This window comes from Somniosus microcephalus, chromosome 3 (genome assembly GCF_052327205.1).
Source record: "Somniosus microcephalus isolate GS21.2 chromosome 3, FLI_Smic_1.0, whole genome shotgun sequence".
Classification (NCBI taxonomy): Eukaryota; Metazoa; Chordata; class Chondrichthyes; order Squaliformes; family Somniosidae; genus Somniosus; species Somniosus microcephalus.
Window position 1 is genome coordinate 175,346,270 of NC_140989.1, and position 27,495 is coordinate 175,373,764.

The 27,495-nt window shown below is 49.9% G+C and overlaps 1 protein-coding gene across 3 annotated transcripts in view; it reads right to left on the reverse strand.

Moving 5' to 3' along the window:
* Positions 1–27,495, reverse strand: part of LOC147121593 (ribosome-binding protein 1-like) — a 241,499-nt gene that overhangs the window by 103,865 nt on the left and 110,139 nt on the right. The window contains exons 12-20 of one of the 3 annotated variants that reach the window (XM_085981955.1): positions 24,846–24,920; positions 17,947–18,036; positions 17,733–17,825; positions 12,881–12,952; positions 11,642–11,737; positions 10,501–10,584; positions 7,186–7,278; positions 6,788–6,862; positions 5,697–5,795 (exon numbers count right to left, since the gene is read on the reverse strand). In XM_085981955.1, coding sequence (XP_085838081.1) covers positions 5,697–5,795; positions 6,788–6,862; positions 7,186–7,278; positions 10,501–10,584; positions 11,642–11,737; positions 12,881–12,952; positions 17,733–17,825; positions 17,947–18,036; positions 24,846–24,920 — 777 coding nt within the window. The remainder of the gene's footprint in view (positions 1–5,696; positions 5,796–6,787; positions 6,863–7,185; positions 7,279–10,500; positions 10,585–11,641; positions 11,738–12,880; positions 12,953–17,732; positions 17,826–17,946; positions 18,037–24,845; positions 24,921–27,495) is intronic. The other 2 variants (XM_085981956.1, XM_085981957.1) reach the window with 2 other exon arrangements.

The window sequence follows — 27,495 nt, forward strand, 5'->3', positions numbered from 1 at the left end:
CTCTGTAACTTTCAAACATATAGAGAACGGACAGACATCGGGACAGACAGACAGACATCGGGACAGACAGAAGAGCCGCTTTTAGAGAGAGAGAATAGATATATAGAGATATAAGATATAAGATAGATGTGTTATACCACAGGTGGAATTGGTAAGTGACTCTTAGGGCTTCAGCAGTCGGGAAGGAGGCGGGACTACAGCTTTCTGGTTTTAGTCCCGCCTACATCGACGTCCGGCCAACCCACGCGATTTTCCCTTGATTGACCTTGTTGAGCCCGCCCAGTGGGCTCAGCAGGCCAATTAAGGGCCACCCGGCAACAGGTGACGTCACAGACTGAAATTTAATCTGTCAAGACGTCTTGACAGATGAAATATCAGTGTTTCACAGCTGTTTGAAGCTGTCAAACGCTGACAGTCTGACTTCTAACCTGACTCATTCTACACAGACTCAGTTAGAAATCTCTCCGGCAATGAAAGCTGCAGGCTGTCACTTTTGACAGATCGCAGCCATTTTGCTTTCAGTGCCGGCTGAGTGATGGACTCCCAAAACCTAGAGGAAGAAAGGCTGTTAAGGTAAGTACAGGTAATTTAAACTTCTTTACACACTTTACACACACCAAACACACTTACCTTTGCACTCATGCACCCATCACTCACCTGAACACCGACATCGCGACCCCTCCAAGCCCGCCTGCTCTAACCTGGCGTGGTTTGGAGCCATCGGGAATCCCACACGACACCCCTCAAAATAGGGATTAGGCTAAAAACTGCCTGTTAACTATCTGTTAACAGGCAGTTAATTGGCACTAATCCCTTCCCGCCTCAGGTCGGCAGGTCCCAGTGTGGGGCGGGTACCCACCTCCTTTGAAACTTGAGAAATACCAAGGGGCAGAAAACGTTAGTGGGAGTGGTATATAGACCTCCAAGCAGTAATGCAGGGGTTGGGGATGGCATTAAATGGGAAATTAGAGAAGCATGCAATAAGGGCACAGCAGTCATCATGGGTGACTTTAATCTACATATAGATTGGGGCTAACCAAATTAGTAACAATACTGTAGAGGAGGAATTCCTGGAGTGTTTACGGGATGGTTTCCTGGACCAATATGTCGAGGAACCAACCAGAGATCAGGCCATCTTAGACTGGGTATTATGTAATGAGAAAGGATTAATTAGCAATCTTGTTGTACGAGGCCCCTTGGGTCGGAGCGATCATAATATGATCGAATTCTTCATTAAGATGGAGAATGAAGTAGTTGACTCAGAGACTAGGGTCCTGAATTTAAATAAAGGAAACTACGATGGTCTGAGGCGCGAGTTGGGTAGGATTGATTGGGGAATGTCACTCAAAGGGTTGACGGTGGATAGGCAATGGCAAACATTCAAAGACCGCATGGATGAACTACAGAATTTGTTCATCCCAGTTTGGCATAAAAATAAAACAAAAATGATGACTCAACCGTGGCTAACAAGGGAAATTAGGGATAGCATAAGATCCAAGGAGAGGACATATAAATTGGCCAGAAAAAGCAGTAAACCTGAGGATTGGGAGCAGCTTAGGATTCAACAAAGAAGGACAAAGGGATTAATTAAGAAGGGGAAAATTGAATATGAGAGTAAGCTTGCAGGGAACATAAAAACTGACTGTAAAAGCTTTTATAGATATGTGAAGAGAAAAAGATTGGTGAAGTCAAGCGTGGGTCCCTTGCAGTCAGAATCAGGGGAATTTATAATGGGGAACAAAGAAAGGCAGACCAATTAAATACATATTTTGGTTCTGTCTTCACAAAGGAGGACACAAATAACCTCCCAGAGATGTCGGGGAACATAGGGTCTGATGAAAGGGAGGAACTGAAAGAAATCAGTATTTGTAGGGAAATGGTGTTAGGGAAATTGATGGAATTCAAGGCGGATAAATCCCCAGGGCCTGATAATCTACATCCTAGGGTACTTAAGGAAGTGGCCCTAGAAATAGTAGATGCATTGCTGATCATCTTCCAACATTCGATGGAATCTGGAACAGTACCCATGGATTGGAGGGTAGCTAATGTTACCTCACTATTCAAAAAAGGTGGTAGAGAGAAAACGGGGAATTACAGACTGGTAAGCCTGACATCGGTGGTGGGGAAAATGCTAGGGTCCATTATAAAAGATGTAATAGCAGAGCACTTGGAAAACAGTAACGGGATCGGACAAAGTCAACATGGATTTACAAAAGGTAAATCGTGCTCAACTAATCTGGAATTTTTTGAGGATGTAACTGGTAAAATAGATAAGGGAGAACCAGTGGATGTGGTGCATTTGGACTTTCAGAAGGCTTTTGATAAGGTCCCGCATAAGAGATTAGCGTGTAAAGTTAAGGCACATGGGATTGGGGGCAAGGTATTGACTTGGATAGAGAACTGGTTGGCAGACAGAAAGCAAAGAGTTGGAATAAACGGGTCTTTTTCCGAGTGGCAAGCAGTGACTAGTGGGGTACCGCAGGGATTGGTCCTTGGACCCCAGCTGTTCACAATATATATTAATGATCTAGACAAGGGAACTAGATGTAATATCTCCAAATTTGCAGACGACACAAAGCTGGGTGGGCGTGTGTGCTGTGAGGAGGATGCCGAGAAACTCCAGGATGATTTGGACAGGTTGGGTGATTTTTTTAATTTTTTATTCATTGATGGGATGTGGGCGTCGCTGGCTAGGCCTGTTTTAGTGCCCATCCCTAATTGCCCTTGAGAAGATGGTGGTGAGCCGCCTTCTTGAACCGCTGCAGTCCATATGGTGTAGGTACACCCACAATGTTGTTAGGAAGGGAGTTCCAGGATTTTGGCCCAGCGACAGTGAAGGAACGGCAATACAGGTCCAAGTCAGGATGGTGTGTGGCTTGGAGGGGAACTTGTAGGTGGTGATGTTCCCATGCGTCTGCTGCCCTTGTCCTTCTAAGTGGTAGAGGTCGCGGGTTTGGAAGGTGCTGTTGAAGGAGCTTTGGCGAGTTGCTGCAGTGCATCTTGTAGATGATACACACTGCAGCCACAGTGCGCCGGTGGTGGAGGGAGTGAATGTTGAAGGTGGTGGATGGAGTGCCAATCAAGCGGGCTGCTTTATCCTGAATGGTGTCGAGCTTCTTGAGTGTTGTTGGAGCTGCACTCATCCAGGCAAGTGGAGAGTATTCCATCACACTCCTGACTTGTGCCTTGTAGATGGTGGAAAGGCTTTGGGGAATCAGGAGGTGAGACACTCGCCGCAGAATTCCCAGCCTCTGGCCTGCTCTTGTAGCCACAGTATTTATATGGCTGGTCCAGTTCAGTTTTTGATCAATGGTAACCCCCAGGATGTTGATAGTGGGGGATTCAGCAATGGTAATGCCATTGAATGTCAAGGGGAGATAGTTAGAGTCTCGCTTGTTGGAGATGGTCATTGCCTGGCACTTGTGTGGTGCGAATGTTACTTGCCACTTGTCAGCCCAAGTCTGAATGTTGTCCAGGTCTTGCTGCATATGGACACGGACTGCGTCAGTATCTGACAAGTCTCGAATGGTGCTGAACAGTGTGCAATCATCAGCGAACATCCCCACTTCTGATCTTATGATGGAGGGAAGGTCATTGATGAAACAGCTGAAGATGGTTGGGCCTAGGACACTGCCCTGAGGAACTCCTGCAGTGATGTCATGTGATTGAGATGAATGACCTCCAACAACCACAGCCAACTTCCTTTGTGCTAGGTATGATTCCAACCAATGGAGAGTTTTCCCTTTGATTCCCATTGACTTCAGTTTTGCTAGGGCTCCTTGATGCCACACTCGATCAAATGCTGCCTTGATGTCAAGGGCAGTCACTCTCACCTCACCTCTTGAGTTCAGCTCTTTTGTCCATGTTTGGACCAAGGCTGTAATGAGGTCAGGAGCTGAGTGGCCCTGGCGGAACCCAAACTGGGCGTCAGTTAGCAGGTTATTGCTGAGTAAGTGCCGCTTGATAGCACTGTTGACGACACCTTCCATCACTTTGCTGATGATTGAGAGTAGACTGATGGGACGGTAATTGGCCGGGTCGGATTTGTCCTGCTTTTTGTAGACAGGACATACTTGGGCAATTTTCCACATTGCCGGGTAGATGCCAGTGTTGTAGCTGTACTGGAACAGCTTGGCTAGGGGCGCAGCTAGTTCTGGAGCACAAGTCTTCAGTACTATTGCTGGAATGTTGTCAGGGCCCATAGCCTTTGCAGTATCCAGTGTCTTCAGCCGTTTCTTGATATCACATGGAGTGAATTGAATGGGCTGAAGACTGGCATCTGTGATGCTGGGGACCTCAGGAGGGGGCCGAGGTGGATCATCCACTCGGCACTTCTGGCTGAAGATAGTTGCAAATGCTTCAGCCTTGTCTTTTGCACTCACGTGCTGGGCTCCACCATCATTGAGGATGGGGATATTTTTGGAGCCTCCTCCTCCTGTTAACTGTTTAATTGTCCACCACCACTCACGACTGGATGTGGCAGGACTGCAGAGCTTTGATTTGATCCGATGGTTGTGAGATCGCTTAGCTCTGTCTATCGCATGTTGCTTCCGTTGTTTGGCATGCAAGTAGTCCTGTGTTGTAGCCTCACCAGGTTGACACCTCATTTTTCGGTATGCCTGGTGCTGTTCCCGGCATGCTCTCCTGCACTCTTCGTTAAACCAGGGTTGGGCAAAAGCATGGCAGATGCAATATAACGTGGATAAATGTGAGGTTATCCACTTTGGTGGCAAAAACAGGAAGGCAGATTATTATCTGAATGGCAATAGATTGGGAGAAGAAGTGCAACGAGTCCTGGGTGTCCTTGTGCACCAGTCGCTGAAGGTAAGCATGCAGGTGCAGCAGGCGATTAAGAAGGCAAATGGTATGTTGGCATTCGTAGCGAGAGGGTTTGAGTACAGGAACAAGGATGTCTTGCTGCAGTTGTACAGGGCCTTGGTGAGACCACATCTGGAGTATTGTGTGCAGTTTTGGTCGCCTTATCTGAGGAAGGATGTTCTTGCCATGGAAGGAGTTCAGCGAAGATTCACCAGGCTGATACCTGGGATGGCAGGAATGATGTATGAAGAGAGATTGGGTCGATTGGGCTTGTACTCGCTGGAGTTTAGAAGAATGAGAGGGGATCTCATTGAAACTTATAAAATTCTGACAGGACTGGACAGACTAGATGCAGGAATGACGTACCCGATGGTCGGGGAGTCCAGAAGCAGGGGTCACAGTCTAAGGATAAGGGGTAAGCCATTTAGGACAGAAATGAGGAGGAATTTCTTCACCCAGAGAGTGGTGAACCTGTGGAATTCTCTACCATAGAAGGCAGTAGAAGCCAATTCAGTAAATATATTCAAGAAGGAGTTGGATATATTTCTTAAGGCTAAAGGGATCCAGGGGTATGGGGAGAAAGCAGGGACCGGGTACTGAAATTGGATGATCAGCCATGATCGCATTGAATGGCGGAGCAGGCTCAAAGGGCCGAATGGCCTACTCCTGCTCCTATCTTCTATGTTTCTATGTTTCTTACGTGGAGGCGGGTTTTGGGCGGGATGGTGTCAGGACCCCCGAATTCGGGATTTTAGCCCCCTGCATGCCTAAAAGCCTGCCTCACGGCACACTGAAATTCAAGACCCTAGAGTGGGGAAAATAAGATACAGTAGAGAGTGCACATGTAGAGCAGACACTACAAAATGCATCAAGACTACCTTTAGTTGAACGATATCCTCTCCATCAAAGGTGACACTGTCTCCAGCTGCCCTTAGCTTCTCCAGCTCTTCCTGCAGGTTCAATGCGGATCTCTGGGCCTAATATAAAGATGTGTATCGGCACTGATTAGAAACCACGGATATAAGATCCGCAGCAAATACATGAAAGTAACAGCTACATATAACCGCACGTTACGCAATCCATGGCACAGAAATGTACCTGTCCCACGTCAGGGGGATAGTATGGTTCAGCGGTAAGACAAGTCACTCAAAACATTAACACGAGGTTGACCCAGATCTCTGTTCAGAGTTAGCTGATCTCTCGACAGGGCAGCAGTTGTCCCGAGTACCCCTGGGCTATGAAGGAAGCCAAGGCCCCTGTCCAAACTGCTAGCGAGTGACTCGTGCTGGAAAGTGCTGGTGTGGGATTGTTGGGAGAGTATTTAATCTAATTTGGCTGTAGTGACCAAGCTTTTGGTCACCTGTCCTAATGTCGCCCTCTTTGGCTCGATGTGAAATTTTGTCGGATCACGTTCCTGTGAAACGCCTTGGGACGTTTTACTACGTTAAAGGTGCTATATAAATGCAAGTTGTTGTTGACTTTCTCCATTGACAACACACACTAACTAGACTCATGCATGAAAATTGGCTAATTGGGTAGTACGTCAATAACCTTTATAGGCAACCATTTTACTGTTCCAAGGGAAGGGCTGACTGATTCTTCTGAAATAGTCTGCAACAAAATAGGTCTTCAAGACAACATGAGCACTACAGAACTAGCCCACAATGTGAAGGGTGAACATTAAGTTTGATCCCAGCTTCAATGATCTCCTGATCCAAGTCCAGTCAAGTAGAGACTGTGATGTCCCTTCGTTACGAAGGAAACAGGAGCGATTCAAGATGTCCCTCGAACCCCTTGCTGACCAGGTAGAGGAGCGCTGTCGGAGGTCCCAGAACAGGCAATCCCGCCCCCCCCCAACCCAGCAACAGAAGTGTCGAGCCCAGGTAGGCCAATGGCAGGGAATCATTTACCAGAAGATAAATAATCTAATTTTAAAAAAAGTTAGCATTTCGTTTTTAAAAAACTGCACCTTTTCAAATTCTTCAGCCAGCTTCTGTCTCTGTGCCTGCTCGCTGATCACAGTTTCTTCCAGTTGGATTTTAAGCTGTACAAGAAATACAGAAGACAGTGGAATTATTTACTGCACAGTTCACAGGTGATGAATGATAGTCAACAAAGAGATGGAAAGTTGGAGATGGAATTAAACAGTTGAGGTTTAGGCGATGAATATGGTTATTTTCAGTAGGGGAAATGCTGCGCAGACATAGGTTAGACACATGGACACAGGGGGTTAAAACATTGGCCTTGCAGGGGCAGTGTATGGCTACACACAGCACAGTGAGGCTAAAGAGGCGTAAGGTGTTCGTGGCCAACGTTATAGACCAGCGTGCTCTTCCCAGCCATGCATGAGCATCTCACCACCCTAACCTTGGCAGGCTCCTGCTCAACTTGATCAGTCAGTGACTCAACCGACTCTCCATCGTGCATATGGATCTCCATTTCACACAGTTGCTGCTTCACCTGGAATAGGGAGCAGCAAAGCTCACTTATAATGCACAAAACTGCACCCATTGAACAAAGCACACCACCCCACCAGCACAAAACAAAAACACACCAGAGTATAGGTTAAGCTGTTTTCAATCAGGTGCAAAGAAGCATCAAACACAGGTAGAAGCCAAAGACCCAAGGGTTGCTTTTAGGAACAAGAAAAGGCCATTAGGCCCAGCCAGCTCATCACAGATCAATCCCAGCCACCGGCCTTCTGACCATATCCCTTTGCTCTCCAGAAACACATCTATATGGGGTGGGGGTGAAATCCAACCTCTGCCCCAAATGCCCGGTAAGTTGGTGGAGCGCTTGCTCCACCCCCAAGGCCCTGCTGGCCTGAAGCCTGAGCCAAGTTTGGCTTCGGACGTCCTTTGAACAGAAGTGGGGAGCTGCGGGCGCCAAGCGGGCCTCACCAACACATCTCGCCACTTGGGGCTCGACAGATTCCAAGCATGGAATCAGGTGGGTCTTGGGCGTCAATGGGGTGGCCGAGGTGCTCCCCTCCCCCCTTCAACTTCGGGCTGAATGTTTTTCAGGCGCAAAACTGGTGGTGGTGAGCTGAATTTATCCCCCACTGGCTCTTGAACACATTTATAGTATTTGTTTTAATGACCATCTCTAGGTTTCAGTGACCTCCTCTTATAACTCTTGCCTCTGAGTCAGTAGGTTGTGGGTTCAAGTCCCACTCCAGAGACTTGAACACAAAATCCAGGCTGACACTCCAGTGCAGTGCTGAAGGAGTGCCGCACTGTCAGAGGTGCTGTCTTTCAGATGAGACGTCTGCCCTCTCGGGTGGATATTAAAGATCCTCTGGCACTATTTCAAAAGAAGAGCAGGGGGACTCTCCCAATATTTGTCCCTCAACCAATATTACTAAAAACAGATTATCTGATCATTATAACATTGCTATTTGTGGGAGCTTGCTGTGTGCAAATTGGCTGCTGCGTTTCCTACATAGTGGCATAGTGGTTAGCACTGTTGCCTCACAGCGCCAGGGACCCGGGTTCGAATCCGGCCTCGGGTGACTGTCTGTGTGGAGTTTGCACATTCTCCCCGTGTTTGCGTGGGTTTCCTCCGGGTGCTCCGGTTTCCTCCCACAGTCCAAAGATGTGCGGGTTAGGTTGATTGGCTATGATAAATTGACCCTTAGTGTTAGGGGGATTAAATACGTGGGGTTACGGGGATAGGGTGGGATATGTGTTGGTGTAGGGGTTACGGGGATCGGGTGGGATATGTATCGGTGCAGGCTCGATGGGCCGAAATGGCCTCTATCTGCACTGTGGGGTTTCTGTGATTCTGTGATTACAACACTTCAAAAGTGCTTAATTGGCTGTAAAGCGCTTTGAAACGTCCTGAGGTCGTGAAAGGCGCTATAGAAATGCATGTTGTTTCTTTCTTATCCCACACTTCTATCAAGGGAATTCTATCTTGGGCACAATTCTATCAGCCCTTGTCAAAGATTTCTATCTGCCTTGTCTTCTCACTTCTGTTAATTTTTTTAAAAAACTTGTGCTCCCTGCATTTCTAGAATCTTCACTCGAATGAACGATTTGCCGCAACCAATTTTGTTAGTCCCCTTTATAATCGTAAAAACCTTCAAAGAAAAACAAAAAAGGGAAACTATTAATAACTGATAACTGTGCAGTGGTGGGTGGGTGGCTGTTTCTGGAGTTCAGGAAAGAGCTTCACTCTCGAGTGGACCAAAGTGATGTGAGGAACAAAACCTCACGCAGCTTCCCCTGATGCGCCCTGGGATGTTTTACTACGTTAAAGGCGCTATATAAAGGCATGTTTTTTGTTTTTGTTGTTGTTTGAGGACCTGGCAGATAAAATATTAGCTGGATATGAGGTGGTCCCAGGTGTGACTCCCGTTCGCTAATCTCTGCAGGGCTGGCAATGCTACAGTTGGGCTCAGCACGACAGGGCGAAGTGTGAGCCCCTGTGGCTGAACAGCCTGTCGAGAGTCACAGAGGAAGAAGTGTCTGATGGGCAAGGTGCTGGAGGGCTGCTGGCACTCTGAACTACACCCCTGCAGAGTTGGTCGATTCCAAAGAGGAAGGCAGAAAGGGGGAATTGTCTGTGTGAAGGATGGACAGGGCACCAAACTCATAATCATTGTTCATCCCATCAGCAAATCTTGGGCTCTCTTAAATTCTTACCCCCGACTTAATAACTGATTAGTTGCTTCTTAAAATATCAGTTACGTATTTCTTACATAAAAGCTGTGTCTTTATAATAGCATTCTATTGTGACTGCTAAATTTGCCTGTCACCTTTCCTTGGTTATAGCTTTTTTTTCTCCTTTCTGATTGGTGACCAACAAAAGTGGAAACTAACCAATCCTGTTACACAAAACCCCAATTTCCATTCTCTGGCCAATCACGCTCCACTAAAAATCATTCTATCCAATCACAATGCAGCAAAACAAAATGTTCCCTGAGCTATAGCCACCACGATGGTTCTTACACCTCTGAAAATAACATTTATAATGTAACAAATACATTGTTTAAAAAATCACAAGTTTCCCCATAAACCCCATCGCACAAAGAGCATGACCCACTCCACTGGGTTTGTGAGCATCTTAAGGCTCCAGGTAATGGCTTCTCTCTCTCTGGTCGTATTGCAGAACTGATTAACTGTGGAAGAAAACCCGTTGTTTCGGCATTCCATCGAGTGATTTAAGGCACCTTCTTTTGCATTCGCAGGAAGGAGTAGTCCGATATATTAAAAAATATCAGAGAGATTGCAGGGGATTTAAACACCCACAACCTGCCCCCATCTCCACTACAAGGTGTGCATGCACCACAGCACACCACATCAACATTATACGTGGAAAGGGTCTACAGAAGAATAGAAGAATAGAATCCAAGTTACCAGCGAGTCAAATCCGGCACAGATTCCTCACTGAAATACTATCAGAGCTTTCAGATCCTGAATACACCATCTTCTTGGGGCTGGTCAGACTGTGAACAGTGTGCCTCCCATTTCCTGCTTTAACTTACATTACCAGTCAATGAAACACTTCCCGGTCACCAGGATAAGCAAGTCACCTCAAGTTAAGATCAGAAGTTAGAGCCATTTTATTTTGATAATAAAAGTACCCTTTAGCTGAGTTTTAAGTGCATGTTGTTAGATTGAAGATTTACTTGAAGTGAAGGCACACTGAGATTACGGTTACACAATGAATGATCCTCACCTGTGAAAGCTCCTCACTGTGTTTCTGTACCTCTTTATTGGCCATTTCAAGTTGGCTTTGTGATTCTATTAAGAGCTCGCTTAACTGCAAAGGAGGAAAAAAGGAGAGCAAATCAGTATCTTCAATTAAGAACAATGTAATGTGATGGGCCAGTTCCAGGCCTCATTTAACACCAGAGTTATACCACACATTTAGTGGTGTTTTGATGCCTTTTTATTAAAACCACAACACTCTTTTGCTGCAATGGGAGGTTTAGCAGCAGTAGTGGAACCATCCGATGCCAGCCATCATCACTGAGATAGCATCAACAAACAGTTCACATTGCGAGGACAAGTACACATAATAGACAGAGAGAGAGAGAATGCATTTGGGACATTTCTGAAAGATTTGCCCTTACCCCTGAATGGGCCCTATTCACATCTTGTAGTTCAGTTATACAACAGTGCAGAATGGCTGGGTGCGTTTTGATACAACAGCAGCACTATAAGTTGGGAACCAGGTCAGCAATCTGAGTCGTTACTGCATTCATGCCAAGTGCGCGTGAGGCAACATTAAGCAGCTGGTCCCACAGAGTGTAGCTAACTTCAGGCTGCTGCTAAGATTGAGAGACCCTGGGGTACAGACCGAGACCCCCCGGGGTACAGACCGAGAGACCCCCCGGGGTACAGACTGAGAGACCCCGGGGTACAGACTGAGAGACCCCGGGGTACAGACCGAGAGTCCCCGGGGTACAGACCGAGAGACCCCGGGGTACAGACGGAGAGACCCCGGGGTACAGACCGAAAGACCCCGCGGTACAGACTGAGACACCCCGGGGTACAGACTGAGAGACCCCGGGGTACAGACTGAGAGACCCCGGGGTACAGACTGAGAGACGCTGGGGTACAGGCTGAGGGACCCCGGGGTACAGACTGAGAGATGCTGGGGTACAGACTGAGACCCCCCGGGGTACAGACTGAGAGACCCCGGGGTACAGACTGAGAGACCCCGGGTACAGTCCCGGTGTTTCCGGGTATAGACTGAGAGACCCCCAAGTTTCCCGTGAGTTACTTTGACTGAATCTGTTGATGCCCTGTAGGCAAACATGTTCACAAATTGACTGAAACTGAAATAAAAGACAGACATCCCTGGCCACACTCACCTCCTTTACTTGTAGCGAGTGTTTCTGACACTGTGTGTGTGCAGATTCTAATTGGTGTTGTTGCTGCGCCTCTAACTCAGCGACCATCTCCTTCATCTGAGGAGAAAACAGATTCAAATCACTTCAGAAGTACTCAAACGACACCTCTCCACTCCCAGTTGGTGAACAGTGAACAGTGACCCCTGTCGGAATATAGGAATGTGGGCATAAGGCTCCACAGTTCAATGAGTCCTCAGGTAAGACAGCTGGAGGCAACCAGTGCCCATGGACCTGTCCCTAGGCAAGGAGTCAAGGGCCTAGAAATTCAGGAGCGCCCCGTTTGGGGCGCTAGCCTCGCCAGGGCGCTAAAAGTAGCACCCCGGAAGCAGTCGCGGCCGCCCGCTGGAAATTCAGTTTGTGCGCCCCAGAGGGAAGTGCGGCGCTACTGGAGGCGCCCCGCATCCCTCTTGGGGCGCTGCAGCTGAATATCGCTGCGCAACGTGCCGCAGCGCCACGGGGGGGGGGGCTCAGGAGGCTGGGGACGGCAGCGCAGAGAGGTGCTGGCAGGCGGCCAGCAAAAAAAAATGGCCGCCCCGCACCTCCTTTAATTAGCACCTCTACTGCCGCAGGTAGGCCCCCCCCCTGAACTGGTCGCAAATAGCGTCCGGCGTTAAAGCAGGGGGCACATCTAAATTTCGCGATCAGGGCGTTAGCGGGGCGCTGCGCACACCGATGACGTCATCCGTAGCAGCGCAGCGCTAACGGCTAGCGCCGCCATTAGCGTCCCGCTAAATTTAGCGGGAGGCGTGGCCAGTGGCTTCCGACCCACTTGGCGCCCTCTTAAGGCGCTAACGGGTGGCGCAGCCCACTGAATTTCTAGGCCAAGGCCTTCAAGGTTACAGGAGCATTCGCTTAGGTAGATATAGAGAAACTATTCCCTCTGGTGGAGGAATCAAGAACAAGGGTACATGATCTTAAAATTAGAGCTCATCCACTCAGGAGTGAAACCAGGAAGCACTTTTTCCACACAAAAGGTATTCGAAATTTGGAACTCTCTCCTCCAAAAGGTGGTGGATGCTGGGGGACAATTAGAGCTTTCAAGACTGAGTTGATAGATTTTTGTTGGGTATGGGATATGGAGCAACGGCGGGTGAATGAGAGTTGAGGTACAGATCAGCCATGATCCAATTGAATGGCGGAGCAGGTCTGAGGGGCTGAATGGCCTCCTCCTGTTCCTATGGAGTAAATGGAAAAAAGTACCTGTTCCGTGTTTTGGGATTCTAGCTTCAGTTTCTCCAGCGTGTCCTCTAACGTTTTTACTTGTGTTTGTGCCTGTAAAAACAGAAGCACCCATTAGATCCACTTGTTCCCAAAAAGGTTGCAACCTATTACAGTCCCCACCACTTATAGGGGGTGTGTCCGGGCAAGCGCTATACACGATGGCTGATATAATGATGACACGCTATGACTGCTCTACTATACTGTAGACTGCTATTGAAGAAACCAAACAAGACTGCATGCAATGTAATTAGCTTTATTTAAACTGTGCAAACTGTAACCACACACCACTTATGGGGGATTAGAAGAGTTTAAGTACACAAAAAGTAATTGGACCTTAAAAAGGTGCTAATTATTTATAGAAAAACAGAAAATGCTGGAAACACTCAGCAGGGGAGGCAGCATCTGTGGAGAGAGAGTTAACGTTTCAGGTTCATGACCTTCCATCAGAAAGATTCTGATCAGTTCTGATGAAAGGTCATTGAGCTGAAACGTCAACTCTGTTTCTCTCTCCAGCCTGACCTGCTGTTTCCAGCATTTTCATTTTTGTTTCAGATTTCCAGCATCCGCAGTATTTTGAGTTGTTATACAGGAAGATGCGGCAGCCAAATGTACACAGCAAGATCTCACAGGCATTGGGTGAGGCGAATGAGACACCCCGGGGTACAGACTGAGAGACTCCGGGGTACAGACCGAGAGACCCCGGGGTACAGACCGAGACACCCCGGGGTACAGACCGAGACACCCCGGGGTACAGACCGAGAGACCCCGGGGTACAGACCGAGAGACCCCGGGGTACAGACCGAGAGACCCCGGGGTACAGACCGAGACCCCCCGGGGTACAGACCGAGAGACCCAGGGGTACAGACCGAGAGACCCCGCGGTACAGACCGAGAGACCCCGGGGTACAGACCGAGAGACCCCGGGGTACAGACCGAGAGACCCCGGGGTACAGACCGAGAGACCCCGGGGTACAGACCGAGAGACCCCGGGGTACAGACCGAGACCCCGGGGTACAGACCGAGACCCCCCGGGGTACAGACCGAGACCCCCCGGGGTACAGACCGAGACCCCCCGGGGTACAGACCGAGACCCCCCGGGGTACAGACCGAGACCCCCCGGGGTACAGACCGAGAGCCCCCGGGGTACAGACCGAGACCCCCCGGGGTACAGACCGAGAGACCCCGGGGTACAGACCGAGAGACCCCGGGGTACAGACCGAGAGACCCCGGGGTACAGACCGAGACACCCCGGGGTACAGACCGAGACACCCCGGGGTACAGACCGAGAGACCCCGGGGTACAGACCGAGAGACCCCGGGGTACAGACCGAGACACCCCGGGGTACAGACCAAGACACCCCGCGGTACAGACCGAGACCCCCCGGGGTACAGACCGAGAGACCCCGGGGTACAGACCGAGACCCCCCGGGGTACAGACCGAGACCCCCCGGAGTACAGACCGAGAGCCCCCGGGGTACAGACCGAGACCCCCCGGGGTACAGACCGAGAGACCCCGGGGTACAGACCGAGAGACCCCGGGGTACAGACCGAGACACCCCGGGGTACAGACCGAGACACCCCGCGGTACAGACCGAGACCCCCCGGGGTACAGACCGAGAGACCCCGGGGTACAGACCGAGAGACCCCGGGGTACAGACCGAGAGACCCCGGGGTACAGACCGAGAGACCCCGGGGTACAGACCGAGAGACCCCGGGGTACAGACCGAGAGACCCCGGGGTACAGACCGAGAGACCCCGGGGTACAGACCGAGAGACCCCGGGGTACAGACCGAGACCCCCCGGGGTACAGACCGAGACCCCCCGGGGTACAGACCGAGACCCCCCGGGGTACAGACCGAGAGACCCCCCGGGGTACAGACCGAGAGACCCCGGGGTACAGACGGAGAGACCCCGGGGTACAGACCGAGACACCCCGGGGTACAGACTGAGAGACCCCGGGGTACAGACGGAGAGACCCCGGGGTACAGACTGAGAGACCCCGGGGTACAGACCGAGACACCCCGGGGTACAGACGGAGGGACCCCGGGGTACAGACCGAGACACCCCGGGGTACAGACCGAGAGACCCCGGGGTACAGACGGAGAGACCCCGGGGTACAGACCGAGAGACCCCCCGGGGTACAGACCGAGAGACCCCCCGGGGTACAGACCGAGACCCCGGGGTACAGACAGAGACCCCCCGGGGTACAGACCGAGACCCCGGGCTACAGACCGAGACCCCCCGGGGTACAGACCGAGACCCCCCGGGGTACAGACCGAGACACCCCGGGGTACAGACCGAGACCCCCCGGGGTACAGACCGAGACCCCCCGGGGTACAGACCGAGACCCCCCGGGGTACAGACCGAGACACCCCGGGGTACAGACCGAGACCCCGGGGTACAGACCGAGAGACCCCGGGGTACAGACCGAGAGACCCCGGGGTACAGACCGAGAGACCCCGGGGTACAGACCGAGAGATCCCGGGGTACAGACCGAGACACCCCGGGGTACAGACCGAGACCCCCCGGGGTACAGACCGAGAGACCCCGGGGTACAGACCGAGACCCCCCGGGGTACAGACCGAGACCCCTCGGGGTACAGACCGAGACCCCCCGGGGTACAGACCGAGACCCCCCGGGGTATAGACCGAGACCCCCCGGGGTACAGACCGAGACCCCGGGGTACAGACCGAGACCCCCCGGGGTACAGACCGAGAGACCCTGGGGTACAGACCGAGACCCCCCGGGGTACAGACCGAGACACCCCGGGGTACAGACCGAGACCCCCCGGGGTACAGACCGAGACCCCCCGGGGTACAGACCGAGACCCCCCGGGGTACAGACCGAGACCCCCCGGGGTACAGACTGATCAAACAATGTGATAATTTTCAAGCGCTCTATTAGGCCACCCCTCAAGTCTTCTGTTTTTGAGAGAAAAAAGCCCCAACCGGTTCAGTGTTCCCTAATAGAGGTCACCGCTGTTCTATAAGAGGTTTATGTTTACGATGTCTGGGATTCTCATCCTTGTGTTCAAATTCCCTCCATGGCCTCAGCCCTCCCTATCGCTGTAACCTCCTCCAGCCCTACAACCAACGTTCCCTCTAAGCTACGCGGTTGCGCAGCTGTTTGCCAGTGCAGCGCAGCCCGGGTCCAGCTTTTTCAATGTGAAATTTCGCGCATGTGCAAAACTTTGAATGGACCACGTGGCCTGTTAAAGGGACCGCGCACCCAAATTTAAAATTAGAGGGAACGTTTCCTACAACCCTCCGAGATCTCTGCGCTTCTCCAATTCTGGCCTCTTGCACGTCCCCGATTTTAATCGCTCCACCATTGGCACCCGTGCCTTCAGTTGCCTGGGCCCTAAGCTCTGGAATTCCCTCCCTAAACCTCTCCGCCTCTCTACCTCGCTCCCCTCCTTTAAGACGCTCCATAAAACCTCTCTCTTTGACCAAGCTTTCAGTCATCTGTCCTAATATCTCTTTATCTGGCTCGGTGTCAAATTTTGTTTGATAACGCTCCTGTGAAGCCCCTTGGGTCGTTTTACTATGTTAAAGGTGCTATATAGATGCAAACTGTTGTTGGTGTTGATACTGATTTTGGACTCTCAATTTGCCACATAGAGTGTTCCCAAGGTTGGCTGGGCCATCAGTGGGAACGGCAGAGCCCAAAGCTGCCTACTGCCACTGCACAAGGAGGGAAGGAGCTTGAAGATAAATGGTACACACAATGGACCCCAGCCGCTCGTGCTCATTCCCTAGTCACTGGTTACAAAGCGACACCATCCAACAGCCGTGTCAGCAGGTCACCAGTGTACCTCTTGGGTTGGCGAGTGGAACCTGAGGCAAAGGTGGAAGAAGAAAGAGGAAAATGCTCTCCTGATGGCTTAAGGTTAACAACACCTTCTCTGAACCACAAAGGTCCCAGGTTAGATCCCCATTCTCTTAAATTATACCAACCAGGAAGGTGCGAGATTTGAACCTTGTTCTAAAGAAAGAGACAGAAAGACTCACATTTATATAACGTCTTTCACAACCTCAGGATATCCCAAAGCGCTTTACAGCCAATGAGGCAGTTTTGAAGTGTAGTCACTGTTGAAATGGTTCTATGCCAAGTTATCTGAACACAGACAGAACAGTGGCAGGAGTGCTACGATTGAGTTAGGGAAAGGACACTGAGCAAGGACTGTGTTGGACATGGTGGAGATATAGTAGTGTACCCATGTGGATGTTGAGCGCTATCAACCCAACCTTCCCCCTGATGGGTGAATAGTCTTGTCGGCACGCTGTCAAAGCTTAACGCCTGAATAACAGCCATTTGGGTGAGGTTTGGGGGGCGGGTATGACTCTTGCCTGTTGAACTGTATCCCAGCAAGGACCCAACAATTTAAAGAGAGGAGGAAAGGGGAGAAAACTGCAAGAGAAAAATTGTCGAGAAAATGTAAGCAGGTTAGTTGGAATGAACGGGGGTAATTTTAACTTTAGGCGTTAGTGTAAAACGAGTGATATTGGAGCCTGTTACACAGCTCTCCCAAATTTCATTTGTATTGAAGTCAACTGAAATGAAAATGCAGAGAGATGTACACCAGGCGGCGGAATCGATATCACCCGTTGTATACTATCGCACAAAGACAAAACTATCCGCAATGAGAACCCAGCTCCAGGAGTAAGGGGTAAAGAGAGCGAGAAAGCCAGAGATAAAACAACAAGATAGCAAACTAGCTTGCAGGGCCAAGATCGCCTTGGACTGTTTAATGAGAACGATAATGTTCCAGAACTCTTTCATTGCACACTCACGCGGAATGGGAAGTCTTACACTTCAGAAACATGGCCTCACCTTCTGAACTTGTGCCTCGGACTCCGCTATCTTCCCTTTCCATACATGCTCCTCCTCTTCCACGCTTTTCTGAAGGTCTCTCAGCATTCCTTCCTGTGACAGCGAGCAGGGGAAAAAACACACACACTGAAAAATTCAGCTCCTTGATGTGGCCAACTCTGGGATCTGTCACTAAAGTGTGAACGGAGGAAAAGGAGCGTTTGAATGGACTCACTGTCTCGGCGAGAACCATCCTGTACTGGTCACAATCGGCTTGTAAAGTGCTTTGGGCTTCCTCTGCTTCTTTTAATTTAAGTGCTACATCCTGAAAGAGTTTGAAGAGGAAGAAATGAACGACCATAAACTCTTCTGTAGGCAATAGAAAGATGCAGCAGCCAGTTTGTGCACAGCAAGCTCCCACAAACATCAATGAGGTAATCTATTTTTAATGATGTTGAACAAATATTGATCAGGACACCGGAGATAACTCCCCTGCTCTTCTTCGAAATAGTGCCATGTGATCTTTTACATCCACCTGAGAGCGCAAACGGGGCCTCGGATTAACGTCTCATCCGAAAGACAGCACCTCTGACAGTGCGGCACTCCCTCAGCACTGCACTGGAGTGTCAGCCTAGATCTTGTGCTTGAGTCACTAGAGTGGGGTTTGAACCCACAACCTTCTGACTCAGAGACGAGAGTGTTAAGTATGTGTATTGTATTGAACAATTAACACAAAGACTTAAACGTATAACTCAAACAGGTCTTTACTGGTTGGAGGTAGGGACTACACGTAGGTCTTTACTTCTTGCCCACAGGCGGGAACTGAGGGGAGATCAGTACCCACAGTACTATTTATACCCCTATGGCCAGGAGTGGTACTGCGTATCACTACGCCCTACAAGTAGTGCAGTCCTGTCCATAGGTTTAAAGTAGCACACATATTACATACACAACATTCCTCCCTTCTTAGCTTTAGTCATCTCCCCATTTAACATAACGTAATAACATATATACATATATAACTTCAGGTTTACATAACAGAATAACATAGACACATAGATAACTTCATGTCAAAACAGATCACAGATTCAGTCTCTGCGGAAAACAGTTCACAGATTCAATCTCTGCGGAAAATAGTTCACAGATTCAGTCTCTGTGGTGTAGTCGGTTCACGTTGCTGGAGTGACTCATTCAATAGTCCTTCCATGGATTTAACAGCTTGAACTTCCGAACTGATTTGGCTCCGTTCGGAGGGACCACGTGTGTGATCTGGTAGAGGTAATAATGGTTCAGATGGGTCATCTTCTGTTTCGACTTTTCCTTTTCTGCTTCTTGGAGACTCTCTGGGCTCCACTGTCAGCTGCCAGCTGCATGCGCAGTTCCTCCTTCTCTTCCTCCTTTTTCCGTAGTAGAGCCACCTTCTCCCGATGTTCCGTAGACTTTCGGTGCTCCTCCATGATTTCTGTATGGTGGGAGTCGAAGTTACAAGTTGGGCAGTACAGGACATAGTAATATTCGGAGTCGTCCGACAGGTCAGCGAGAGGGTCTTCTATGTCCTCCCTACCCAGCTGGACGTCAGCCAGCTTTTGTTCCAAATCCAGACATCTTTCCTGAAGAGACTTCTTCACGTGTTCCGCTTCCTCTAACTTTTTCTGGGCTTTCAGCAAGTTGTTTACTAATGACCTCATTTGTGATTTTAATACTTATTTTCCCATTTCAGAGTCCTGTCCTTCAGCATATGCAGGAGTTGGCTGACCGTTAACTCCTCTGACATCAGACGTTTTGTGTGCTCCTGCTCCATTTGCTCCAGCAGCTGCTTCTGTTGTCTTTCCAGATGTTCCCACTCTATATCAAAGAACTCTTTCGTCGCATTCATCTCTTGCTCAAAACGGCAAATCATTTGTTCTAATTGCTGTTGCAGTTTGAAATGGAGTTGAGTTCGAGCCCGGTGTCCCTCAGAAATGTGCATGTCAGTAGACTGGACAGACTCAGAATTCTCTATCTCAGTGGAATTCTGTGCTGAAACTTTGTCTTTTGCACACGGGTTGGTCTTACCATCATCAGTTCCAGAGTCTGGGTTGATTATGTTCACCGAGTTCTCACTCGTTATTGTTTGTAGGAAATGCCAGTCGATATTCATTTTCCTAATCCACTCCCGTCCTAGTAGTGGAGGACCTCCTTCAGATAGCACATATAAGTCCATTATTTGACTTTCTTCGCCCTTGTGGACCACTGTGACCTCAATTTTCCCGATGGGGTACACTCTTTGCCCCGTGTATGTTTTCAATATGAGCTCCGTATCCTGTAGGGGAATATGTTGGAATAACCTTCCATAATCTTTCTTATTTATGACCGTCAATGCCGATCCAGTGTCCAATTCCAGTTTTACTTGGACTCCTTCTATCTGAAGAGTGACCCAAATTGTCTGGAGGTCTGCACCCTTACCCACGTTGAGTACCCTTAAGCTAGCCAGTTCAATACTGCTTAAGCCAGCCAGTTCATTACTGCTAGCGTCTGAATCGGACTCCTGTTCGGCCACCTTGTGTACTTTTGCGTATTTTCCTTGCGGTGACTTCTTGTTGCTGGTCTTCTTCCCTGACCTGCATACTCTAGCTATGTGTCCAAGCCTACCACAAGTTCTACATTCTTGGTTTTTAAACCAACACTGGTTCTGATCATGCGTTGTCTTTCCACAACGATAACATTTGCCAGAACTCACACCCAATTTGTGTGCACTGAGCTCCGGTGACCGTAGCTGCATTACTGCCGTGCCTCTCGCTGCGGCTTCATGTGCTGCTGCCATAGTGACCGCCTTCTCAAGCGTCAGCTCATTCTCCTCGAGCAGTCGCTTTTGTGTATCCTGTTTAAATAAACCACACACAAATTTGTCTCGTAGTGCATCTGTCAGTCCCGTTCCAAACTGGCAATATTTCGCTAATTTACGCAATTCCAGCAAATATTCAGCATTGCTTTCATGCTGTAGCTGCCTTCTGTCATAAAATTTAAATCGTTCCGCTAGCATCAGCGGCGTGGGGTTTAGATGAACTTTCAGGACAGTAACAATCTCATCGAACGTCTTATCCGCCGGTTCATCTGGTGATAACAGGTGTTTCAATTGCCCGTATGTCTTCGCACCCATTAAATTTAATAATGTTAGAGCTTTATCTTGGTCACGAATTTTGTTGGCCTTACAATAATTTTTTACTCTTTCAACATATATGGCCCAATCTTCGAGGTCACTATCAAAGGTGCTAATATTCCCGTGTTTAGGCATTGTAGATTTGCAATTTCTCAGATTTTATTTTCTTTACTTGTTATCAAAGATGGCGGCTTCCCGCTCTTGCCGTCGTCCTCCGCCCACAAAATGGCGGTTTTCCCGCGCTTGGCGGTCTTCACCCATCCCCCGACGCCGTCTCCCTTCAGCCCCCGAGTGCGGCCCTTATCTTCGCCGCGATCGCCCGAGTGCGGCCCTTATCAGCGGATGCGATCGCTGGATCGCGAAGTGGCTCCCGACCGAAGCGGCTCTCGGCCCTTATCTTCTGTGCGATCGATAGCCCGCGCTGTGCACCGCGGCTCTCGCACCTTGAGCTTCTGCAGCCGCCGCGCCTTTCAGTCCGAGTGCGGCCCTTATCTTTGGTCCTGATCGCTGGCCCGCGCTGCGCCTCGCACTTGAAGGCGGCCCGGCCTTATCTCCGATCGCGATCGATGGCCCTTATCTGCTCCGACTTCCCCAGCCCTGTCTTTGCAGCCAACGCTGCACGGCTTACCCCACCACCTAGGTTGAACAAGGAAACTGCAGAAAGACTTCTGTCAGTCGCTGGAAGCTGTCAGGATGGCTGCTGCACTCCAGTGCTCAGTCGCTGATGGAGGCTTCAGAGTCCTAAGCCTGTCGCTTCTAGTGGGGTGGTGAGGTTTGAAACCTCTCTTCAACTGCCGCAGGGTAAGAACCTGACTCGTCGCCAGTGTTAAGTATGTGTATTGTATTGAACAATTAACACAAAGACTTAAACGTATAACTCAAACAGGTCTTTACTGGTTGGAGGTAGGGACTACACGTAGGTCTTTACTTCTTGCCCACAGGCGGGAACTGAGGGGAGATCAGTACCCACAGTACTATTTATACCCCTATGGCCAGGAGTGGTACTGCGTATCACTACGCCCTACAAGTAGTGCAGTCCTGTCCATAGGTTTAAAGTAGCACACATATTACATACACAACAGAGAGTGCCACCACTAAGCCACAGCTAAGTAGCTTAGGTTATCCTTTGTATGTATCAGAAAGGCAGGAGAGGAGCTCACTGTGGTAACTGTGGACAATAGACTGTGAATGTGAGAGGTGCAGAATCACAGTGAGGGACTGCATGCATTCAAACATAAACAAGTTGTAGTTTACAAAGACATGGGAGTTTGGAAAGTTAACACATCTAGGTATTTGATACCAACACATGGACTATCATGAGGAAAGTAGAACACAGAGGAAAAGTTATCCCTGGGATGGTAGATTAATTTACACAGTTTCTGAAAATAATCTGAACCGTGAAACGATTCACATTGTGACTGACCAGCAGTAGCAGATTCTGTGTCAGTAAACACAAGCCAATACAGGGACAGGCCAAACTATTTTTCACAGCTATTAATAGGTGTCAGCGGTGCTGGAGCACATAATCTAGGCTGAAGGAGTGCGGCACTGTCGGAGGTGCCGTCTTTCAGGTGAGACTTTAAATTGAGGCCCCGTCTGCCCTCTCAGGTGGATGTAAAATATCCCATGGCAACATTGAAGAAGAGCAGGGGCCTTGGGCGACTGTCTGTGTGGAGTTTGCACATTCTCCCCGTGTTTGCGTGGGTTTCCTCCGGGTGCTCCGGTTTCCTCCCACAGTCCAAAGATGTGCGGGTTAGGTTGATTGGCCATGATAAATTGACCCTTAGTGTTAGGGGGATTAATTATGTGGGGTTACGGGGATAGGGTGGGATATGTGTTGGTGTAGGGGTTACGGGGATCGGGTGGGATATGTGTCGGTGCAGGCTCGATGGGCCGAGATGGCCTCTATCTGCACTGTGGGGTTTCTGTGATTTCTGTGATTTATCCCCGGTGTCCTGGCCAATATTTATCCCTCAACCAACATCACTAAAAACAGATTGTCTGACCATTGCTGTTTTTGGGAGCTTGCTGTGCGCAAATTGGCTGCCACGTTTCCTACATTACAACAGTGACTGCACTTCAAAAATGTACTTAATTGGCTGTAAAGCCCTTTGAGACGTTGTGAAAGGCGCTGTAGAAATGCAAGCTGCTTTCTTTTCAATAGACGGATGACAGCAAGAGATGGACGACATAATATATGGCTGTACAACGATTGTAGTCCCTTTCCCTTTACATCCACAGATCCCCTTAATGCAGGAGAGTCGACGGAGTTAATTACTTGTTAGATGGTATGGACTGTACACTGTACTGAGCAACACATTTTGGAGTAAGATAAATTTTTCTACACGTGAAATTAAAAATTATAGTTAACTGAGAAATCTTTTTTTTTTACTAGACAACCCAGAATATTGAAATCTGTACACAAATTCCATGCTAGATCGATAGAGAGAAACATATTCCTTGTAGCCAGTTTCGCACGTTAACCGGACTGGCTGTAGTCTTTATTCATTTCAGATTCAAACTGAGACAACGGGTCATTGTAAAAATTGAAAGGGAAGGGAAGCCTTTCCTGCTCCTGTCCTTCCTTATGTTTCCACTCCGTCCTTCCCAGGGCTGGGTGGCTCTAGATTGCTCTGCCTGAAGGAGCCCAAAGCTGCCACCGCTATAACAACAATTACTGGTCTCCAGGACACGGGTGGGACTGCTCAGTCAGTGGTCTTCCCAACACTCGTGATTGGTAGCTGTATTTGTTTATTGTTCATGCTCGCGTTTACCTCAGGACATTTAAACTGACAACAGGTATATTAAAAAAAAAGATTTCCACAAATCTCAGGCTGACGAGTGATGGCAACATGGCATCGCGCGCGTCTGGGTGGCATTTCCTTCATTGGTCAGGATTTAAAATGCTGGTGGCGAGAATGTAGAACTCACTACCACATGGAGTGTTTCAGGCCAACAACACAGGTGCCTTTAAGGGGAAGCTAGATAAGCACATGAGGAAGAAAATAGAAGGAAAAGCTGATAGGGTGAGATGAAGTGAGGTGGAAGGAGGCTGGTGTGGAGCACAAACACCGGCATGGACTTGTTGGGTCGAATGGCCTGTTTTGGTGCCGTAGATTCTATGTAATATATTTTTAGCGTTATATATTTTAAAAATAGATATAACACTGTACTCCTTCCACTGTAACTATCCAGAGAGTTAGATTTGTAGCAATGGTTTCACTTTTGATTGGTGAAGGCCCATTCAAACTCTCAAATCTGTACGGTTAACCAAGGGTATTCACTTCAAGTGGCAGCTGAAAGCAGACCAGAAGACAAACACTGTAAGATAGCAGAAATGAGGCAAGGGTTACAGAACACCCTCCAGCCAATGGGGTTCCAGTCAAGCTGGTGTAGAAACACTAGAATTGGCCTCAATATCCTGGGCTGGTAAAGGCATAAAGCACACCAGGGGACCTGCTCCTGATCAATATCCAGTGAGTCTGGCTGGCAAGTATCTATAAACATCAGGTAAGGACAGGACTTGAGCTCAACCATGATGCCTGACCTGGTTGGATAGCATGACAATACTAACTGCCTATGCTAGATCATGGAAAAGGGATGGATCCTGTCGTTCTTCTCTGAAATAGCGGATAGACCAGTTGCATCTGGGAGGACCAGCTGGAAGGGGATTTATGGCATTTGTTGGGGGGGTGTTTGTGGGGCGTCAAAGGTCAAATGAGGGTCATTGCTCCTTGCTGGAGGGCAATACAATCATCAGCTCGATCTCGTTGCTATTTGAGCTGAATTGGAGGCTCTATTTAACTGGCCGGCACAGGCACGATGGGCTGAATGGCCTCCTTCTGTGCTGTATTATTCTATGATTCTAAGGAGTGGGCTGTTGCTGATATCCCTGTAACCAGAGCCCATCACAAGTCAGTGCAGTTAAATAAAAAAAACATACAGACACCTTATTCTCTGCAAAAGCCATTAGTTTTTTCTGCGCCAGTACTCACTGAGGGATCTGTGCTCTGCTGGTTCAGAGACTCCAAGGCCTTCTGCTTAAACTCTTGCAACCAGTCACTGTAGATCTGAAACACAAGGTATGTTTGTCAGCACGCAGTACTTTTATGCTAAACAGCGATTGCCTTAATTTATTTAGCGCTGATTTCAATTTTGTGGGTTTCTGTTTGTTACTCAAATGAAAAACCTACAAAATTGAAATCGCCACTAAATATACTTCTTTTTAAAATACAGGACTTGGCCAAAAATCTAACTCTCATCTTATTCACAAGAGGGATCAAAGAAGGATTGAATGTACCCTGCATCCCTGCCAATTTTCATTCCACCTTTCCTTAAGGCTCTGACTGTTGCTGAGGTACTATTGCAAGGCTCCCACCAGGCCTCCAATTGAGGTACTGCTGCATGATTGCCAGCAGGCCTCAGGCTCAGCTCCTGTTCCACAGTTACCAGCAGGCCTCAGGCTCAGCTCCAGTTCCACAGTTACCAGCAGGCCTCAGGCTCAGCTCCTGTTCCACAGTTACCAGAAGGCCTCAGGCTCAGCTCTTGTTCCACGGTTACCAGCAGGCCTCAGGCTCAGCTCCTGTTCCACAGTTACCAGAAGGCCTCAGGATCAGCTCCTGTTCCACAGTTACCAGCAGGCCTCAGGATCAGCTCCTGTTCCATGACTACCAGCAGGCCTCAGGCTCAGCTCCTGTTCCACAGTTACCAGCAGGCCTCAGGATCAGCTCCTGTTCCACAGTTACCAGCAGGCCTCAGGCTCAGCTCCTGTTCCACAGTTACCAGCAGGCCTGAGGCGCAGCTCCTGTTCCACGGCTACCAGCAGGCCTCAGGCTCAGCTCCTGTTCCACAGTTACCAGCAGGCCTCAGGCTCAGCTCCTGTTCCACAGTTACCAGCAGGCCTCAGGCTCAGCTCCTGTTCCACGGTTACCAGCAGGCCTCAGGCTCAGCTCCTGTTCCACAGTTCCCAGCAGGCCTCAGGCTCAGCTCCTGTTCCACGACTACCAGCAGGCCTCAGGCTCAGCTCCTGTTCCACGGCTACCAGCAGGCCTCAGGCTCAGCTCCTGTTCCACAGTTACCAGCAGGCCTCAGGCTCAGCTCCTGTTCCACAGTTACCAGCAGGCCTCAGGCTCAGCTCCTGTTCCACGGTTACCAGCAGGCCTCAGGCTCAGCTCCTGTTCCACAGTTACCAGCAGGCCTCAGGCTCAGCTCCTGTTCCACAGTTACCAGCAGGCCTCAGGCTCAGCTCCTGTTCCACAGTTACCAGCAGGCCTCAGGCTCAGCTCCTGTTCCACAGTTACCAGCAGGCCTCAGGCTCAGCTCCTGTTCCATGACTACAAGCAGGCCTCAGGCTCAGCTCCTGTTCCACAGTTACCAGCAGGCCTCAGGCTCAGCTCCTGTTCCACAGTTACCAGCAGGCCTCAGGCTCAGCTCCTGTTCCACAGTTACCAGCAGGCCTCAGGCTCAGCTCCTGTTCCATGACTACCAGCAGGCCTCAGGCTCAGCTCCTGTTCCACAGTTACCAGCAGGCCTTAGGATCAGCTCCTGTTCCACGGTTACCAGCAGGCCTCAAGCTCAGCTCCTGCTCCACAGTTACCAGCAGGCCTCAGGCTCAGCTCCTGTTCCACAGTTACCAGCAGGCCTCAGGCTCAGCTCCTGTTCCACAGTTACCAGCAGGCCTGAGGCGCAGCTCCTGTTCCACGGTTACCAGCAGGCCTCAGGCTCAGCTCCTGTTCCACAGTTACCAGCAGGCCTCAGACTCAGCTCCTGTTCCATGACTACCAGCAGGCCTCAGGCTCAGCTCCTGTTCCACAGTTACCAGCAGGCCTCAAGCTCAGCTCCTGTTCCACAGTTACCAGCAGGCCTCAGGCTCAGCTTCTGTTCCACAGTTACCAGCAGGCCTCAGGCTCAGCTCCTGTTCCACAGTTACCAGCAGGCCTCAGGCTCAGCTCCTGTTCCACAGTTACCAGCAGGCCTCAGGCTCAGCTCCTGTTCCACGGCTACCAGCAGGCCTCAGGCTCAGCTCCTGTTCCACAGTTCCCAGCAGGCCTCAGGCTCAGCTCCTGTTCCACGGCTACCAGCAGGCCTCAGGCTCAGCTCCTGTTCCACAGTTACCAGCAGGCCTGAGGCGCAGCTCCTGTTCCACGGTTACCAGCAGGCCTCAGGCTCAGCTCCTGTTCCACAGTTACCAGCAGGCCTCAGGCTCAGCTCCTGTTCCATGACTACCAGCAGGCCTCAGGCTCAGCTCCTGTTCCACGGCTACCAGCAGGCCTCATGCTCAGCTCCTGTTCCACAGTTACCAGCAGGCCTCAGGCTCAGCTCCTGTTTCATGGTTACCAGCAGGCCTGAGGCGCAGCTCCTGTTCCACGGTTACCAGCAGGCCTCAGACTCAGCTCCTGTTCCACGGCTACCAGCAGGCCTCAGGCTCAGCTCCTGTTCCATGACTACCAGCAGGCCTCAGGCTCAGCTCCTGTTCCACAGTTACCAGCAGGCCTCAGACTCAGCTCCTGTTCCATGGTTACCAGCAGGCCTCAGGCTCAGCTCCTGTTCCACAGTTACCAGCAGGCCTCAGACTCAGCTCCTGTTCCATGGTTACCAGCAGGCCTGAGACTCAGCTCCTATTCCATGACTACCAGCAGGCCTGAA